This window comes from Astyanax mexicanus, chromosome 21 (assembly GCF_023375975.1).
Source record: "Astyanax mexicanus isolate ESR-SI-001 chromosome 21, AstMex3_surface, whole genome shotgun sequence".
Taxonomy (NCBI): domain Eukaryota; kingdom Metazoa; phylum Chordata; class Actinopteri; order Characiformes; family Acestrorhamphidae; genus Astyanax; species Astyanax mexicanus.
Window position 1 is genome coordinate 29,245,106 of NC_064428.1, and position 21,368 is coordinate 29,266,473.

The following is a 21,368-nucleotide window of genomic DNA, read 5'->3' on the forward strand; positions in this document are numbered from 1 at the left end:
ATCGTTGAATATAAAAACATATCTGAATAAATAATGCGTTCCAGACTTTTATTATTAAAATATATATTTTAAATATCAAATATAAATAAATATAAAAATGTATTATTCTTTTTTTTATCCAAATCAGTAAAACACATGACATATTATTTCATTTGATTTATTCCCATATTCTGCGTTTTTATTGCATCATATTTTTCTTTTTTATGATTTATATGATGTCTTCATATTTTATAAAAAAAACTTTAATGAATAATAATAGTTAAAAATACCATCCGTTCCAGACCTTTATTATATAATTCATACGTATCTTAAATGTCTTTCTTGTTTTTGTTTTTCTTGTATTAGAACAGTTTAACACTGTATAACAGTGGAGGTATATTTACTATTGTAAGTCGCTTTGGACAAAAGCGTCTGCCAAATGTAATGTAATGTAATGTAATGTAATGTAATGTATATTTCAGGGCAGTTTCAGGGATTTTTAGGAATAATTGCTGCTGAGGAAAGCACGCCCAAACCAGCCAATCTGAGAGAAGGGGGGCGGGGCTTGTATGAAAATGGGTGTGTAAAAAAAAAACACAAACCGGGGCACGAGCGCGCGCGTGGCTCCGAGGAAAAAGTTCCACTCCCCAAAAAGTAGATCCCAAAACTGAAGTGAGGAGCAGCTGTGCAGAACCCTCTCAGAAGATCTGGACTACTGCACAGCACACACTACACACACACCAGCACACACACCTCTCAGAGCATTCACTCAACTTGCATTCCTCTTTAACTAAGTTAATATTTTTATTTATTTACGATTTATTTACGCAAAACCTCAACCTGCACCTACCTGTAGGAGATACAGTGGACCAGGCTGGACTCTGGAACTGGACACCACCACCCTTAATGAAGGAAAAAGGTAGGTTTGGGGGTCGTTTCGTCTTTGGACTGCTTCTAACTCTAGTCTGAATTAGTTCTGGTTCATGCTGGAGGGTGCTGTCACTTTTGGGAAGGAATCTTCAGAGGAATCATGAATGAAAGTCATCTAGCACTAGGATTAGGACTGTGCTAACAAAGAGAACATAAGGTAATATGATGTTTTGTTTACTGTCCAGTCATTTTAGAAACTTTCCAAGAGAACAAGAACTGATACAATGTCCATCCAATGATCATCAGTAGATTTAGATGACAACTCTGTTGCATTTAATTTGGTTAATGCTGGTGAATAGGCTTGGCTTTGCTGGTCAAGGGGCTGGTCAATAGGCTTTGGTGGTCAGGGGCTGGTCAATGGGTTTTGCTTTGCTGGTCAAGGGGCTGGTCAGTAGGCTTTGGTGGTCAGGGGGCTGGTCAATAGGCTTTGGTGGTCAAGGGGCTGGTCAATAGGCTTTGGTAGTCAAGGGGCTGGTCAATGGGGTTGGCTTTGCTGGTCAAGGGGCTGGTCAATAGACTTCGGTGGCCAGGGGGCTGGTCAATGGGTTTTGCTTTGCTGGTCAAGGGGCTGGTCAATAGGCTTTGTTGGTCAGGGGGCTGGTCAATAGGCTTTGGTGGTCAAGGGGCTGGTCAATAGGCTTTGCTGGTCAAGGGGCTGGTCAATGGGTTTGGCTTTGCTGGTCAATAGGCTTTGCTGGTCAAGGGGCTTGTTAATGGGTTTGGCTTTGCTGGTCAAGGGGCTGGTCAATAGGCTTGGCTAGTCAAGGGGCTGGTCATTATGTTTGGCTTTGCTGGTCAAGGGGCTGGTCAATGGGTTTAGCTTTGCTGGTCAAGGGGCTGATCAGTGGGTTTGGCCTTGCTGGTCAATGGGTTTGGCTTTGGTGGTCAGGGGCTGATCAATAGGCTTGGCCTTGCTGGTCAGGGGCTGGTCAATAGGCTTGGCTTTGCTGGCCAAGGGGCTGGTCAATAGGCTTGGCTTTGTTGGTCAAAAGGCTTGGCTTTGCTGGTCAAAGGGCTGGTCATTAGGCTTTGCTGGTCAAGGGGCTGGTCAATGGTTTTGGTCATGCTGGTCATCGATGTCAACCAGCTTAATGATATTGGTTGGCTAGCCTGGTCAGGTTGACTCTGATTGAAGACGAGTTAAACCATCAAACTTAAAAACACAATAAAATGCAACATGCCAAAATTAATGCTGGTTATGTGGTCAAACTAGGCAATCTGGTTGGCCAGTTTGGTCAAGCTTGGTCATACTGGTCCTTTAACATGGTAGACCAGAATGGTTATGATGGTCAACCAGCTTGGTCAGGCTTAGTTTTAATGGTTGTCCACTCAGACAGATTAATCAAATGGTCTTGGCTGGTCTTTAATGTTGAATGTGGTTCAAAAGCAGGTGGACCAGCTTGGTCAAGGTTGGTCTTGCTGGTCAAACATTATTGTTGTGCTGGTGGTCAACCAGTTTGGACAAGCTTGGTCTCACTGGCTCATCTAAACTGATCATGCTCCTAGACCCAGTGAAACCATCAAACTCAAATCTGAACACATGCCACTCTGGTCAAAATCTAAGCTGATTCACTTGGACTGTTCATTCTGGGTTTTTTATCAGGGAGAATATATCATTTTGAATAGTTTTTTATTCCAGTTTTTATTGCATCAAACCGTCAACAGTCTTTTTCCACATATATACTTTTCTCGTTTTGCATGCATTCTTTCTTTCTCTCTTTATAACTCCTCTGGGTGAAGGATTTAGTCTCCATGGCGAATTGATACTGGCTGTGGAAGTCATCACCATCACCACCATCCCTAACAATAAAGTAATGGAGAGCTTCCATAAGAATCCATATAATATTAAATGTGAAGGTCCCACGAACGGTTCTCTGAGCATAAAAGCATAGTTGTTTTTATTTTTAAAAGGTTCGAAAATTGAATAACATTTGTTAATATCTTAATGTTTCAATTTGTAAGAGTACACTGTACACCATGTTGTGCAAAAATGTGTTGAACCCCATTTTAATATATTTATTTATTGGTTTGATAGGACCCTTTTGGGCAGGTGGCATGTCTGAATCCATTCCTGTGTTTCCAGGAATGATGGATGATGGTGCTTCATCCAGTACTTGAGTTGGGATGAGTTGAGAATGAGTTCAGGTGGTGATCATCCAAAATCCTGACCTCATTAGCTCTTGCTTTTGTCGCAGAATGCAATCAAATCCTCACAGCAATTCCAAAATCCAAAATCAATACCCTTGATTTTAGCTGAAATAATGAATGAACATGCAGGTATCCCAATACTTTTGTCAATATACAGTGTGATTTATTCAGTATTGTGTTCAGCTACATTGTAAATGAGGACCTCCCTAAATGTATTCTGAGTGTGAATAAAGGTTGATTGATTGATTTATTGATTTACATTGGGATGAGTTGCAATCAAATCCTCACAGCAGTGTTCCAAAATGCTCCTAGTTGAAGCCATCTTTGGACAGTAAAGACAGTTATTCCAACAAAACTAGGATCATTTTAAATTATTAATACCCTTACATGAGCAGCTATTCCAATGTTTTTGCAAATCCCCACAGCAATGCTCCAAAATTTGGTGAAAAGTCTTCCCCAGATAGTAGAGACAGTTACTCCAACAAAAGAAGGACAAACTCTTTTTAAATACCCTTAAATGTAGAGATGACCCAATACTTTGGTCAGTATAGTGTAGTTCTGTAGTAAAAAAAAAAAAAAAACTGTTTTTGTACTAAATGTGTCAATTGACTTACAATATCACAGTGTCGTTATTACAAAACGTCTCTGAAACATTGTGATATTGTTTTAAGGCTTTTGCTTTTGCTGTTAGTAGCAAAAAGTAAAATACAAACTGTTCTCATTTTCCATAGCACTATCGGGCGGGTAGAGGTTAGCCGCTAAAGCTAATGCTGCTGCACCCACCCTTAGCGGACATCTGGAAATCTAAGGTTACTGCAAATAAACAGATTTAATCCTGGATACATGGAATGCATTATTAGTGTTATGGCATGTTGGATCATTGACTTCTGTATTAACCTGGAGAGAATCTCAATTAGGGGTGTGTCATATCATATTTAATGCGATAATAATGACAAATAACATTTATTATGCATTTTTTTGTTGCAGTGGTGTTTTCTTGATTTTTTTTTTGTCATTATGCCAAAAATATAATTTTCACAAAAATACCCTCCCACACCTCATTGAAAGTAGCCTAACAACAGAAAATGCAAGACATTGCCTTATTTCTATTAAATTCTAAAAATATGAATCCTTTTGAAATACCCTTTATATTCTTTATCCCCCTCTTTCTTTATTTCTTTCTTTTCCCCTGAGGATAGCGAGCTTTAATAGGTGACTAACTTGTTAAGAATGTGATTTGCTTTGCAGAGATTTTGCAGAATTGACATTCTAACCCCTGTGTCCGGTTGCAGGAGGAGGTAGCCGCAGCTGCTGGGCTCAACATGGGCCGTTTAGCCGCTAACGTTTGGACGCTGTGTCTGCTCCTGCTGCTGCTGCTGTTAACGTGGACGGATTTGGCTCAGTGCTGCCCGCGGCCATGCGCCTGTCCTCAACCCAAAGAAGTGCACTGCACCTTCCGCTCTCTGCTCACCGTGCCCGCTGGCGTGCCCAAACAAGTGGAGCGCATGAACCTGGGGTAAGAGTTTGGAGACAGAAGAGGCTTTGGCAACAAAGCAGTCATTGTTAAACTGGCTGGGTATGCACATCTGCCTTCCAGCGTGATTAACACACAAGTTCAGGGACTTAGCTTGGTGTTCCAGGTCAGGATTTAGTATCAATTTCAATCCCAGATAGGGATTAAGTTTAGTCATGGCTTACACTTTTTTTTCTAGAGCAAAGAGTGTGTTCACATCCGCACTCTTAGTCCAAAAACTGCATTTTTATCCTTGATTTCATTCATTTTGGTAGGTGCACAGGATACAGTAACTGCACACTTTGGATGCGGGCCAAAACAGTTGCACCAAGACCGTTAAGAATGAAATGAAATGAAATGAAATGAAGTTTGTTTGTGGTGAAAACGTGATCTGACCTAGATCTGTGGCCAATTTAAAGCAGCAGTCCATGAGTTTCGGGCATTTGGGGGAAAAAATCAAATACTGTCAAAATGTAGAGAGCAATTACATACAGCAAGCCTACCAGACCACTGTTTTGTAGCACTCATTATATTAAATTAACACTCAGGAATTATACTGCTTCCAATTTAAATGAAAATATCTTATATAAGATAATTAATACAACTCTGAACAAATTTGATGGTATTCACGTGGAATTTTTTACATATTTCTCTTCTGAAAAGTGTTTTTTTTAGATGTTGGAGCATTACGATTACATTGATTACATACAGCCACTTAAAATGATTCATTATATGTCTTGCTTTTTAAAGAAAAAAAATGTTTTGTAATTTGTAACTGAATATTGAAAAATACTGAAAAAAAAACTCCTCAGAAGACGAAACAAACACTGAACGTTTGGGCTCAATTTTCTATTTTAATATAAGGCTTCGTTCATTCTATCTTTATTCGTTCTTTTTAACCAATAAATTTCCATGACTTATTCATGACTTTTCAATGCCTTCAAGGCAAATTTTATGAACATACGACTTTTAAAACATCAGTGCAGTTAAATTAAATCAATTAAAACTATAATTAAAATTGATTATAGTAGATCTAAAATGAATAAGATACAATGATGACACACAATATTTAATATTAAAACGTATATTAGATCCTGAGAGCTCCACTGTGTAGGGTTAAATTACTGAATTAACTCTAAAATTTATCTGTTAGCTCAAAATCCCAATTTTCGCAATCGATAAACTGAAACACAAAGATTTTAAGACAAAATTTCTGTGTCGTTTCCAAAACTTTCTGAGTATTTTTATTTTTCCAAAACATATTCCATGCCTGGAAATGGCTATTTTTAAATTCCACTACTTTTCCAGATTTTTCATGACCGTATGAACCCTGATAAGGGGTGTCTGGATTAGAGTTGAGACAAAATTCTGTGAAACTGAGACCACTAAATTCATAAGTCTTACTTCTTTGCTTAATTTAAAGTATTTTATTCTCTTCAGTAACGCAGATGCTGTGAAATATCGTATAGAATTGTCTTGCAATAGTGTAAAATTCATAGTCCACATCTTCAGCCTAATAAAACATCATGTAAATACATGTTTTTTTTTTTTCCATTGTTTGCAGGTTCAACACCATGAACCGAATAACTGACAGCTCCTTCGCTGGTATGCGAAAACTGGAGCTCCTCATGATGCATGGGAATGACATTCATAACATTCCTAACGGCGCATTCCGAGATCTAATATCTCTTCAGGTGTGTAATTTATAGTACAACAAATCATCTCCACCACCATCATCTCCATCTCATTCTGTCACCATTGTTTTATCACAGAAAAAAAGATCATTGACGACAAACACTGTCTCTGTCTTTTCTCCTCACGTCTCTTTCAGATGATGAAGGTGAGCTACAACAAACTGAAGATAATTAGCAGGAACACCTTCCAGGGGCTGTGGAACCTGGCCAGGCTTCACCTGGACCACAACCGCCTGGAGTTCATCCACCCCGACGCTTTCCAAGGCCTCACATCCCTCCGTCTCCTGCAGCTAGAGGGCAACCGGCTGCAGCAACTCCATCCGGCCACCTTCGCGACCCTCTCTGTGCTCGGGCACTTCCCTGTGTCCACCCTCAAACACCTGTACCTGTCTGAGAACGGGCTGACCTCACTGTCTCAGAAGATGTTAGCTGGCATGCCACATCTGGAGAATCTCTTCTTGCATGAGAACCCTTGGGTTTGTGACTGCAGGATGAAGTGGTTCAGAGATTGGAGCAAAAGTGCACCAGGTAATTATTATTATTATTTTTTTTTTTTGAACGTCACTTTCTTCTAGGGCTGCAACGATAAGTCGATATAATCGACAATTTAGATTATTATTTAAATTTGTCGACTAAAAATTTCATTGTCGACTAATCGTTAATTTGTAACAGTACCACATTACACAAAGTGCTGGTGACAGAAGCGCAATGGGAGATGGGTAAATGGTACAATCAATTTAGTTTGCGTCTCCAGAAGTGCCCAAACACAACAAAATACATATTTAATCACTAAATATCAGAACTTTCCATGTTTAAATAACATTCAGATATTTAAATGCCATGTATCTATATATCTATATATCTATCATGTATGTGTATATCTAGATTGTATCTATCTATCTAAAATAATAATAATAATAATAATAATAATAATAATAATAATAATAATAAATAAATAAATAAATAATAATTTCCCCTTTGGGTATCAATAAAGTATCTATCTATCTCCATCTATGAACAAATCCATGTATCCATCTATCTAAATCTCATATTCTGCTGTTTCTATTGTTTTTAGTGATGGCAGAAATAATCGTTGACTAATCGACTAATCGAAAAAAAAAAAAATAATAATAATAATAAAAATCGTCAGATTAGAGTCGACTACCAAAATAATCATTAGTTGCAGCCCTGCTTTCTTCCATTATCTGCTTTGTCTTTTGTGTGGTTTAATGAATTAAACTAAACATGTAGTAGTTGATGTCAATTAAATCAGTACATTCTCTACATTTTGGGTATGCCACATGACTTTTTTCATGATAGATTGGGACAAATTGGGTATCTCGCGCTTCTTAAATGAGTTTTCCTGAATTTTATGAGGAATGATGATAAAAAATATCTATTTTAAACATATTAAACTGCACAATTTTAACCTGATATGTCTTAAAACACACTTTGCCTTACATAGGAAACGCAGAGTAAGCATGGAAGCACAACAGCTTGCTGCTCTAGCTCTAGCTGTCGCATTATTTAAGGTTAAATATAAACTTTCAAACAAGAAGCAGCCTAATAAAAAAGCCAAATCAGATGTTTGATATGCTCAAAAATCCCAGTCTACACCTTTTAGACACTACTCAGGTCTCTCTCCAATTGTCGACTCCAACTAAAGCCATATAACTGCGAAACAAATTAGGGCTGCAGATATCGATTATTTTAGTAATCGAGTACTCTACTGAAAAATCGATTCAATTAATCGAGTAATCGGATAAAACATATTTGTTTGCCTAAAAAGCAATTAAAAATACACAAGAGATAACAAGAAATTTCACTTCATAATGAATTAACAATTGGTTAAATTTTTAAATGCACAACATACATTTCCACACTGCAAACACAAATAGAAATAAATAAAACACAAACTAGACATAAATACCACAAGTAATAATTTAATCATTAAAAGTTTAATAAATTAAGTAAAATTATTTAAACTTAGGATTTCTCTTTTATGAATTCATCAAGACCTGTGGAACAATTGTGATTAAAAAGTAATAAAAATGTTTTTTTTTTTATTATTTATGTTTTACATTACTCAGGTCTGAATAATTGACATAACTAAGACTAAATGACAATAATACAGTAAGTTCATGGCCAAGTATTCCGGCCAGAGTAACTTTTCTTTACTCAGCAACGTGTCTCTGTTGTAATAAACTAACCACACATATTAGACAGTATTCCTAATAATCCACGCTCCACAGCGCTGTCGTTATGTTATTAAGGTTCATTGATTTGTTATAAGTTAAATTTACTCCTAAAACCTCTGCCTCCTCCACTTCCTGATTCCTGTGCGTGGTTGACATAACACTAAGCACGCTTTTTTTCATTAAAAGTCTGCGCTAAATTACGTGCTCTGCATTTTAAAATTAGCAAGGCACTGAAAATTAATCGATTCAATTTTTTAATCGAGTAACTCGAAATATTATACAAATACAAATATTGTGAAGTTTACATCTTTCTAATCCCTTCCTCTTTCCCCAGGTGTTCTAAAATGCAAGAAGGACCGAGCCCTTGCTGGAGGCCAGTTGTGCCCAATGTGTTCTTCTCCGAAACATCTAAAGAAAAAGGACCTACAGGAGCTAGACAATCCAACCTGCAGCAGTCCCGTCATCAGTGCCCCTCACAGAACTTCAGTTCTGGACACAGAAAGTGAAGTCATGACCTTAGAGGAATTCCGGCAGCCTCTTGGGAACATTTCGCTAGACCTCTCAGATGAACACGGGAACAAAGTCACTCTCCACTGCGATGTTAACGAACCTACAGAATCAACCACCATCAACTGGGACCATGTCAACCCATATCAGATTGCTGCAAATGTCACACTGACCTTGGATCTGGAGTGCCCAATCGACAGGTCCAACTATGAGAGGCTTTGGAGGCTTATTGCTTATTACAGCGACGTACCGGCTCACCTGCAGAGGGAGATTATGCTAAATAAAGAGCCTCATGTTAGTTACAGGTATCGACAGGACTCTGAAAAGGACGCTCTTTACTACACTGGCGTGAAAGTCAATGTTGTTGCAGAACCTTCATGGATAATGCAGCCGTCTCTGGACCTCCGATTGAACAGACCGCAGTCTACAAGTAAAAGAGTTAGACTTGTTCTCAGCACCAGTATGGCAGAGCTGGTGGAGGCAGAGGCAATGAGGCAGCAGAGACGGACGTGGGTTATGATAGCGGCAAGAAATGATACCAAAATATCACACGCTGCTGTGGTGGGCAAGCCCATTCAGATGCACTGCAACGTGCACAGCTCAGGGAATCCCTCGATCAAGTGGATGCTCCCCGATGGATCAAAGGTTGAGGCTCCATACCAAAGCAGTGATAACAGAATCACAGTTTCTCCTTCTGGTCTGTTGGATATAAGAGCAGTGGACCACTCTGACTCGGGTGTTTATTACTGTATAGCATTAGTCACGAATGATATCACCGTTCTCCCCTTTCGCCTGACAGTTGAGGAGTCTTCTAGTCCACCGCCTGGTGGCGAAGGGGTGTCTGAACCTGTGGCGGGAGTTGCTGGTAGACCTGTTTCCCTCTCTTGTTCAGCTTCTGGTTCCCCAGATCCAGAAATCAGCTGGATCCTTCCTGATACCAGCGTGGTCAATACAAAGTCAAACTCATCGAAAATAGTCGTGGCTTTGAATGGAAGTTTAACCATCCTAAATAGCCAAGTGTCGGACAATGGTTATTACAAGTGTGTAGCGGGAAATCAACATGGCGCAGACTCTCTGGCCACAAAGGTGACTCTGACAAGGCCCTCTGGGGGGCTGCCTGTTAGAAAATATTTCAGTAGACCCCAACCTGCAGAGGGTGTCTCCACTAGAATCAAAGTCCCTATAGAAAATGATGTGGAGGCATCTGGCGACAGCGAAAAAGAGAAGCCTGAAGTAAAAGTTCCTACTGGGCAAATACTTTCAGATACTTCCAGTAGAAGGAGAGTCCCAAGCATTGGTGTACAGGGTGGACACCCCTCCAGAAAGTCATGGAGACGTCCTGCTATGCCCAGAAGACGAATCCCGTCTCCTGGAGCCGACAAGAGCAACACAGTAGAAACAAGAAGGAGAATCAATATGTCAAACAGCCAGATAGATCCAAAGCGCTGGGCTAGTATTCTGGCAAAGGTCCGTGGAGATGGCGGCAATCCAAAAACAACTACTCCCAGTGCTGTCCAAGTGCAGACAAGCACAAATACCTTACAGGAGCCGGACACTACCAGCACAGAAAGAAATAAAACAGGACCTCTTGACAAGATTGAAGGTTCATCAGCAGAAGGTGCTACCCCAGGATCACCACCATCACCACCTCCACCACCACCCCAAGAAGCATCAGACACAGTAACAGCAGCAGGGACGCCTGTGTCAACTACTGACATCAGCCTGGAAATACGATCTCTGGGGTCTGTAGACCAGACGCATATAATTTATCAAATTGCTGCCCCTGAAATTAACCCAGATTCAGACTTGTTTACATCCAGCACATATGTCATGCAGACCACCCCTGCCCCACAGCCTACTCGTCATGGGGCGACAGGGCCAGACGTTTCAAAGTTGCACAGTGTTGAATTGAGCAATGTGGAAAGCACCACCTCATATGGAACCCCTTTTCAAGAAAGCCAAAGCCACATGACTGCTGGTAAAAAAGAAACTGAAACAGTTACACAAAGGTCTGAGGGTGATCGCAATCTTGTTGAGGATGATGTATTTAACATTTCAGAAAGCTTCACTAAAGCAGGAGACATTTATCAAGAAAGCCCAGTATTGACCACAGTTGTAGCATTTGAAGAACAAAACACAGAAAAATATGCTGATTCAAATGCTCACTCATTTATAAAAACCACCACCACCACTGCAGCAGCTCGGCAAGCTACACGCAACCTACAGAGACACACAACTCAAGGGAAACATGGCATTTCCAGAATTCCACTGCTTACCACTGCAGCACCAAAGAAAAAAACAGGGTCTGAAAAAAACAGAGGAAAGCACACTATCTCTACGGATTCTGAGCCTCAGTCACGTGGAAGAGGTTCGTCCAATTTGCGGCGGAAGAATGGTGGCAAGCAGAGAAAGCCTAACAGAAAGAGAACAAGACCGAAGAGCTCCAAACCTTCTCTGCACGTCATGGATGTCGCACCACAGCCCACAAGTTTGGCCCCAGTTTCCAAAGTCATCAAGGCGACTGCCACCTCTCAGTCTGAAATAGAAACATCTGCAGGGGCTACAAGCTCTACTAGAGCCAAGGTGGATACCACTGTTCCATTGACTGATGGCCAAGCAACGTCACTAAGCAAAATGACTCACGAAAAGAACACAGATCCTTTATACAACGGCAGAAATAACCTAACCCCAGACTCTTCTCTCCTAAAGAAAGTGTCAAATGCTAAGGAAACAGCTCCTTCCTTTGCCAAACGAGCAAACAGATCAATGACCACCACAACATCAGTATCAGTGCCTCCCTCGACATCCCTCGGTTTTATAGGACCCAGAGAAACAGAGGTAAACACAGAGCCTTTCTTGACTTTTTCTGTTCCTACTCCGAATGCTGACAAAGAGAGGGGCGGGTTTACGAGCATCCGCCCTCCTGCAGTTAAAACGACGCTTGAAGAGGCACAAAAGGAAAGCGCTACAGGACACCAAGGCATCACAGTTGACACATCCCCAGAGAGTCCTTACATGGAAGCAGAAGTAATACCAGGTGCAAGTTCAGACAAAGCAGAGAATCAATACGAGCCTGGTGAAGCTGAAAATGTGACGGAGTTTCCAGTCAACTCCTTCTCCTCATCTGCCCTGAGTAACCAGCGTGAAATCACCACTGAGAACCGTGACTCAGAAATCCCAAGTGGCTCAACAAAAGCAAACCTTTATGAGGGGGTGAGAAGGCAGGAGAGCCCTCAGGTTATAACCGAGAGGCCTGTGACTTTCCAAAGTACTCAAGGATCTGGGTTAAATCCTGGGTTAACTACAATAACAAAGCTTAGCAGTGCATCAACGGATGGAGATTACGATCATGCCAGAGAAGGTTCAACCTCGCAAAAGAAGCCAGAACGTGGAGACCACTATAAGCCTCTGTATGAGGACCACAGAAACACCACAGAATTGGTCATGTCATCTCCATTTACTACGACATTTACACCACCAATCAATTCAACTTCAGAAGCAACCATGCTTGTGCAAACAACCGAAAAAGTAAAGAAGCCATCTCAGGGTCATCCAAATGCCCAGGTACCTGTCCAGGTACCTGACAGCACAAATCACATCCCGGACAGACACAAGGAAAGAATCAGTTCAACAGAAGAAAAGATCATTACGAACCCAACACCTGAAAGAACCAAGCCACATGTTTCTAATTCTACAAGTCAATCAGAAGATACCAAACCAGATGCTGGAACCGAAAAGGTTTTAAACACCGAACAGCCCAAGCCAGTTAAACAAGCTCCTACAGTTTCCCCAGAATTCCCAATAACAGCCCATCCAAGAGTAGCCATTCCTGCGAGGAATGGCCAGTCTAGAGGTTCTTCCACTTTCCTCAATGGTACATCTGGAAGAGCTCAGCAAACACCATTTCTCACATCCAGGAGAGGACAGCCGAAGATCACCAGCACTGATGTTAGTACCGTGACGGTACAGGCTGAGTCTGATGCCTATCTGCCATGTGTGTCTATTGGAGAGCCTCGTCCCTTCCTGTCCTGGACTAAAGCCTCAACAGGTATGTGTACCTTAATCCAGTTTTTTTTTTATCTTTGTAGAGGCTTTACTAGGATTATTACAGTAATTTATTTCACAATAATAGAGAATATATATAATGTCTCAAATTCCTAGATACACTATTAGATTTTGGAGCATTGCTAATTTAGGAATAGACACAACTTAAAATATATAAATTTCAGAAGTCATTAGAGGGGTTCTCCACAAACATTTTGATGTATAGTGTATCCTTTATCACAGTATACTGCTCTGGAAAAAAATAAGAGGTCACTACAGTTTCTGAATCAGTTTCTCTGATTTTGCTATTTATATGTATATGTTTGAGTAAAATTAACATTGTTGTTCAGATTAACAATATTTGTTGAAATAACCCTTATTTTTAATCACAGTTTTCATGCATCTTGGCATGTTCTCCTCCACCAGTCTTACACGCTGCTTTTGGATACAAAATTCAAGTAGTTCAGTTTGGTTTGATGGCTTGTGATCATCCATCTTCCTCTTGATTATATTCCAGAGGTTTTCAGTTTTGTAAAATCAAACAAACTCATCATTTTTAAGTCTCTTATTTTTTTTTTCCAGAGCTGTATGTCAGATCATGCAGATACTTCAAAAATAATGCAGCATCAATACATTTTTATACATTTAGGCTAACCAAAAATATCAGGAACAAAAAGAATATTCTGATTTTATAACAGATTTTTTAAAAGCTATTGTTTCCAGGTTTGAAAATGAGTTTATTATGCGTTTTACTAAATACAATACATAGACATCAATTGTATGACTAAGGGTTGGTTTCCTAGACAGGGATTAAGCGTAGTCATGGACTATATTTTCTTTTAGTGTAGTCCAAGACTAGGCTTAAACTGCCCCTTAATATCCTAACAATATTTAAAGGTGTGAAAAGTACTGACATTCTTTACTTGGGTAGAAGTATAGATACTAGGGTTCAAAATACTTCTGTAGATGTTGAAGTATCAACTCAAGCTTTTTACACTTTTTTTTAAGAAAAAAGTAATACAAGGGGAAAAATAAAGCCATTAATGACAACATTATAGGCGGCACCACAGGGTCCTATAGTGTCTGGAGTACCTTTGAGTCTCTGCAGGATCATCTTCATACTAGGCTACAGGCTACATACATCTGCAATGTTCTTGCTGGATCGCGTATACCTGAATGGAGAGATTTATCTGGATAGGTATTTTTTAATGATAAGAAGCTGTAATGAAAACAAGCTGAAATGAAATAGCAGTAACAAGGCTATTTTTAAAATGTAATGAGTAGAAAGTTCAGATTGTTGTGTGAAAATGTAAGAAAAAATATTACTCCAGTTAAAGTATAGATAACCAAAATTTATACTTAAGTTAGGAAGTATTTTCTTAGTATTTCCTTTTCTTAGTTTAGCTGTGGAGTTGTGGACCCGTGGAACGGTGTTCCTGTTTTTGGGACGAATTGGGTTGTATTAGTCTAATATCCTGACCTCACTAATGTCCAGGTATCCTAATCCTTTGTTCATGTAGTTGACTTGATGGAGCTAAATTGAATATTATATTTTGGTAATAGGAAAATAAAACCATTTATTGGTTGGCTTGTTTAAATGTTGAATTGATCTTGATATTTCTGACCTTTAAAACATTACTTAACAGATTTGTTCCCAATAGTAAGGCATGGTTCATCCATTGTTGTGAGCTCAAGACCTGTGGTTAGTGGTTGTTCAGTGGTTTAAAAATGCAATGGTGGTAAAATGCAATGTGGTATCTGTAGATAGTGTGTTACATTCAATTTAAATTCAATATTTCACATTTGTTGCATGTCTTTCAATCTCTCTGCAGGAGCCAGCATTGCTCAGAACACCAGGATCCAGCGCTTTGAAGTCCACTCGAATGGCACGCTCACAATCCGCAATGTCCTTCCTCTGGACCAAGGCCAGTATCTCTGTACTGTCCAGAATCAGTTTGGAGAAGACAAGGCAGTGGTCACTTTGGTAGTCTTAGCTGAACACCCCAGAGTGTTACAGCCACGCCATCAAGACACGGTTGCATATTTGGGGGATATGGTTAAACTGGCGTGTCGTGCTGAAGGGCATCCTCCACCGCGGACCACCTGGGTTCTACCTGATAGAGCAATGCTGCATATGGATGCTGCTTCATCACCTGGTGCAGCTGAACAGCGTGTCTCAGTCTTACCTAACGGTACTCTCCAGATTGCATCCGTTGCTTACGCAGACCGTGGAGTCTATAAATGCATTGCTAGTAACGCAGCAGGTGCCGACACTGTATCCATCCGTCTGACAGTTACTGCCCTACCCCCAGTGATTCAACAGCTGAGGCAGGAGAATATCAGCTTACCAGAAGGCATCACTGCATACTTAAACTGTAGTGCCAGGGGTGCTCCTCCAACTACGATCAGCTGGACTACTCCTGACGGCATGCAGCTCAAGCCCTCCCAGTTTGTCAGCGGTCATAACCTCTTCGTTTTCCCCAACGGCACTCTCTACATTCGTGGTTTGAGTCAGGCCGACGCAGGGAAATACGAATGCACAGCCTCTAATAGTATCGGAATTTCATCAAGAGCCATTAGTTTGAGTGTAAAAACCACTATTGCATCTGCCAGGACCAGGATTACCTCCTCGTCTCCACAGGTGACAGATGTCACCTACGGTGGGAGACTGCAGCTGGACTGCGTTGCAACCGGCGATCCAGAGCCCAGGGTTATCTGGAGGACTCCATCTAAAAAGCTGGTGGATGCTCATTACAGGTAATGTACATCAACATACTGTAAAAAATTCACATAAGTTATATACACAATTAATAAAATCTAACACATGCATCCAACAAGTAACCTGGGATGGGACAGGAACTAGTATTGTGTACCGTAGAAGCTAAAGACGCTGTACTGACCTATGGGATATGTTTATGGGGCCTATGTTTATGTCTAGCCAGATGCTGCCAGTAACCATCATCATCATCATCATCATCATCATCATCACTATCTACTGAGCTGTCTAGTGCGGGTGGTAATACCTTCCAAGACAAATCCCTCATGTACACATGATTCTTTGGATCGAAGAATGTTTAATGCCCTCACAGCTTCGCTTGAACTCCGATTCCAAATTCACATTGCCTTGCCATGAGCATGCTGCCCTTGTTCAACCTCACTCATAGCACCTCGCAGTTTATATACAGTTGTAAGCGTCCCTAAGTCTTCACTGAGGTAACAGTTTATTCCATCAATTAACCTTTATTTTCATTTAGCATTTACAACTTACTGAAAAATAAATTAAAATTAAAATAAAGTATTTACAGTAACCAGGTGAGCTAAAATAATAAGGAACTTCATGAACAAAAAAATAAAAATTAAATGGTAAATCCATTAGAAAAACAAGCAAACAATATAATATTTAATTAAGAAGAAATAAAATAGTGCAGAGTGTGCAGGCTAAAAATGGGAAGCAATAACATAAAGAGGTAAATAATTAAATTAATAAAATATAAATACCAATAAAGAAATAGAGGACTAAAAAAATTAAGAAGTAGCTAAAATATCATAACAGATTATAAAGAAAGTAAGTGACGGAAATAAAATAAAAGTTTTGAATGAATTTAGAATGAATAATTAAAAGGACAAAATAAATAAAATAAAAAGGTAAAATGACAAATGTAATGTATGGGTAATAAAATAAATACAATTATGAGATGAGAAAAAATTTAAAAAGTCTAACATGTAGAACAGTAAATTAGATAAATACAAATAAATAAATAAAATAAATAAAGGTCAAAAATAAACTCAAGGTGGTTAGAAACTAAACGTTTAAAATGATTTACTGACACGACCAGTCACTAAAAGAGAAATATATAAACTGACCAAGAAGTTTTTTACACCTTGGAATGGCTAGAGAATGCCCATATCTGTATACGTTCTGAGGTGTTATCATGTGTCCACAGTGTTGTCAGTATTTTTACAGGTTATATTATAAAATATTGAAGATTGCACATTCAATTCAATATACTCTAGGTCAGTGCAGCGTTCTAGTTCATCATTCTTTTGACATGGGCACAAAAGTATTGTCATGAGACACAAAAGTATTGCCATGTCCCATTACATGTGATATTTTAGTGTAGTTGCTATGTATATGTATTAGGATATGCACATTTATACCCCCTACTTGTATTTTTTTTTTCCCCAGCTATGACCAAAGGATTAAGGTGTATGCCAACGGATCCCTCACCATCCACTCGTTGACAGAGAAAGACGAAGGTGATTATCTGTGTGTTGCGCGAAACAAAATAGGAGATGATTACGTGCCCCTGAAGGTCAACATCTTGACCAAACCTGCTAAAATTGAGCAGAGGACCAAGGCTGATCAGAAGGTGACGTACGGGGGCAACCTGAAAGTGGACTGTGTGGCTTCAGGTCTACCAAACCCGAAGATTCAGTGGGCTCTTCCAGACGGTACTATGGTTAACAGTATTGTGAAATCGGACAGCAGCAGCAGCAGTGGTGGTGGTGGTGGTGGAGGCGGACGCAGTAGAAGGTATGTGGTTTTCGACAACGGCACCCTCTTCTTCAACGACGTGGGGATGCACGAGGAAGGGGACTACACTTGCTACGCTGACAACCAGATTGGCAAGGACGAAATGAAAGTCCACGTTAAAGTGGTGTCCTATGTGCCTGTGATCAGAAACAAGACCAGCGAGGTTGTGAGGGTCATGTACGGAGAGTCAGCATCCCTGAAGTGTAGCGCCAAAGGAGAGCCCAACCCTCTTGTTCTGTGGTTCTCTCCAACTAACCGAGCAATTCCTTCAGCTTCAGACAAGTACAAGATCCACGATGATGGCACGCTTGTTATTCAGAATGTGCAGAGATTTGATGGCGGTAACTACACTTGCCTGGCGAGGAACAGTGCCGGGCAAGATCGCAAAGTGTCCAGACTGGAAATCTTAGTCTCGCCTCCTGCTATCAACGGATTGAGAGGTTACACAAACTCTTTAAAGGTATCAGCAGTCAGGGATCAGAGGAAACTCATCCACTGTGAGGCTACAGGTATCCCCGTTCCTCAAGTCATGTGGGTTCTTCCAGAGAACATAGTCCTTCCTTCGCCATACTACGGAAGCCGGATGACAGTTCATAGAAACGGCACTCTTGAAATCCGTTCATTGAGGGCAACCGATGCAGCCCAGTTGACTTGCATTGCTCGTAATGAAGGAGGAGAGGCGAGGCTTCTTGTTCAACTTGATGTTACAGACACTATCGAGAAACCAAGGCTCGGGAGTCCAAAATCAGAATCTCTTACCTTAACTGTAGGTAGAAGCATGACCTTAAATTGTTCCGTTGAAGGTTCCCCAGTCCCACAGGTGACCTGGATACTACCTAGTGGTGCTCCACTAATGACTGGAACTCAGTTTACCAAATTCTTCCACAGATCTGATGGAAGATTGGTCATCAGCAACCCTTCTCTATCAGAAGCAGGAACTTACCGCTGCCTAGGGCGTAACGCCGGTGGTCTGGTTGAGAGGTCTGTGGTGCTTATGCCTGGACGAAAACCAGAAATCAACAACCGCTACAACTCACCTGTTAGCGTAGTCAATGGAGAAAGCCTGCACTTGCACTGCCTGTCTACAAGCGACCCAGTCCGCCTTACCTGGACATTACCAAGTGGCGTAGTCCTGAACCGACCCCAGCGAGCAGGTCGATATTCTGTTCTACCAAACGGAACGCTCTCCATCCACCAGGCCTCCGTCTACGACAGGGGCTCCTACACATGCCGAGCTGCCAACGAATACGGGAGCTCCCTGCTAACAATTCCAGTTATCATAATCGCATACCCACCGCGGATCACCAGCGGCCCTGCTCCCGCCACCTACGCCAAAAGAGGAGTAGCCGTTCAGCTGAATTGCGTAGCTGTTGGCATCCCAAAAGCCGAGGTGGCCTGGGAGACTCCAGACAGAACACGGTTAATCGTCAGTCCTCAGCCACGGATGTTCGGCAACAAGTACCTGCACCCGCAAGGCTCCCTCATCATCCAGAACCCCATGCCGAAAGATGCAGGTTTCTATAGATGCACAGCTAGAAATGTAATAGGGGTCGACTCAAAGGGTACTTACCTTCATGTTTATTAAGAAGCCATACATATGGTCCATTTGTTACATGCCCAAAGGAACTGCGAGGTTTAGCAAAGCCATAGCTTTCTTTTTTTTACCGTTTTGTCAATGTGAACATGGCTTGCTGTCTTTCTAGGACACTTTTTAACCTGCTTACACCTGGTCACTTCTTACACCCAAGTACAAATAAAGGCATTTAAAACAGATACAAATCTGAACACTCAACCACTTTAGGAGGTGGAGATGCTTTCGACAGCCAAAACTAGAGATTAAATCGCCAACATGTAGTTTGGCTTTCCTTTTTAAAGAAAGCGCAAAAATACAATAATCTTTTCTATATCCTACCAGACAAACCAAACAAGGCACAATACGTTTACCCTGGCAGTGCTATTCTAATCGTACACTTATGTCAGCATTGCTACTGAAGTCTCAAGTAAGTGAAATTTACACAGAAAAATGCAGCCACACTTTTGTTAAACTAACAAAAAAAGTTAGCTCGGCTAGCATCACTATACTAGTCCTGTACAAGTAGAAAAAAACAGAGCTTAAAAAAGTAATGCTGAATGCTTTTTGTGTTGAGTTATGAATATAACTTTGGAATAATTTTGGGAGATTGATCCCCGCCCTTCCGTTCTACACCCTATGTAAACCTACAGCTCTGATTTTGCTATTTAGAGGTTTATGTTTAAGTAAAATAAACATTGTTGTTTTATTCTATAAAATACAGACAACATTTCTCCCAAATTCCAAATAAAAACAGTCTCATTTAGAGCATTTATTTGCAGAAAATGAGAAATGGCTGAAATAACAAAAAAGATGCAGAGCTTTTAGACCTCAAAACATGCAAAGAAAACAAGTTTATATTTATAAAGTTTTAAGAGTTCAGAAATCAATATTTGGTGGAATAACCCTGGTTTTTAATCACAGTGCGTTTCATGCATCTTGGCATGTTCTCCTCCACCAGTCTTACACACTGCTTTTGGATAACTTTATGCTACTCCTGGTGAAATACTAGCAAATATTTAATTTAGAGAATTTAGAGAGTGTGACAATGCGAAAATGAACTTAAACTTGCCGTTTGTCAGCTCTCGCTGTTGGCTCTCTCCGTTGGCTCTCTCCCTCACTCCCTGCTCTGAGCACTGCTGGGGACCAGTGTGGACCTGCCACTGCCGTTAAAAAACCCTCAGTTATTATTCAGTATTACTCGGTTGCCAAATATTTGGTGCATAACTAATCAAAACTCTTCCCAGTTCAACCAAAACACCAGTAATACTGGTGTGAAAATTGGCATTTTCCATCCCACACAGCAATCAAACTTAATTTTGACTAACTGTAGATGTATTTGCTTATCATATGGCTAAAATCTTTTTTGGACACAATCCAACAACTACAATCAAAAAATAAAGTAACCAGGTGTAAACAGGTTGTTTTTACTCTGTTGTTTGAAAGTCTTAATAGCAATAATTTGGCTGAACCTTTTATCAGTTAAGAACATGGAGAGTAAAAAAAAAGATTTGAGTATGATTGTGTAAATAATACAGCCTATTAATATTTTTTTAATACATCCTCTTTTTTTCTGTAACGGACAACGACAATTTGTCAAATTGTATAGATGAGAAAGACTGTCTAATTTTATTTAATCACAGAAAATAATCGGAGGATATTATTGACAACTTCTGTAGCAGTTTAATGCAGAATTGTTTCAGGGATTATTAGCCTAATAGCATATTTGCTATTGTATGTTTTTTTTTTTTACTTTTGAATTTTACAGTTAAATAAATGAACAGATTTGCTGTTGGTCACATGCTTGTACTTGGAATGGGATAAAGCCTCCCAAAGTAGATCCCATGGACACACAGACAACAAGCCTGCTCACTACTATGATCTGCTTACTACTATGATTTCACTTTCCTGAGCTGTGTCTAAAACTATTAAATATTCACTATTCCCTACATGCTAAATTCCAGATTACTGTAAATGTCAGGAATATAGTTTTAAATGTATTTATTAAACAATTAAATGTTTTTTTTTTGTTATATATATATTTTTTTATTTACTTAAACATATTAAACATAGCAAACAAAGCACTCATATGTATGGTACATCATATATGAGAAGGTCGTCCTGACCTCAGAAAAACAGTACAAAAGGAAAACTAATTAATTAAGGCTTCTGTGGTCCCTGTCTAAAGATTTTTTTTTGTGTGAATTTACTCACCATTAATCATTCAATGACAGTACAATTAAATAATTAG

At 40.0% G+C, this 21,368-nt stretch overlaps 1 protein-coding gene across 2 annotated transcripts; it reads left to right on the forward strand.

Moving 5' to 3' along the window:
- Positions 1-647: 647 nt before the first annotated feature.
- On the forward strand, positions 648-20,850 carry mxra5a (matrix-remodelling associated 5a). 2 transcript variants are annotated; one of them, XM_015605163.3, is made up of 7 exons: positions 648-1,066; positions 4,350-4,573; positions 6,135-6,264; positions 6,402-6,792; positions 8,797-13,017; positions 14,846-15,770; positions 17,200-20,850. In XM_015605163.3, the coding sequence occupies exons 2-7, from the start codon at positions 4,380-4,382 to the stop codon at positions 19,130-19,132; spliced, it is 7,794 nt and encodes a 2,597-aa protein (XP_015460649.3). In that variant the 5' UTR covers positions 648-1,066; positions 4,350-4,379; the 3' UTR covers positions 19,133-20,850. The 2 variants fall into 2 exon arrangements, with proteins under 2 accessions (XP_015460649.3, XP_022530390.2); XM_022674669.2 differs by having other exon boundaries at positions 648-898.
- Positions 20,851-21,368: the final 518 nt, after the last annotated feature.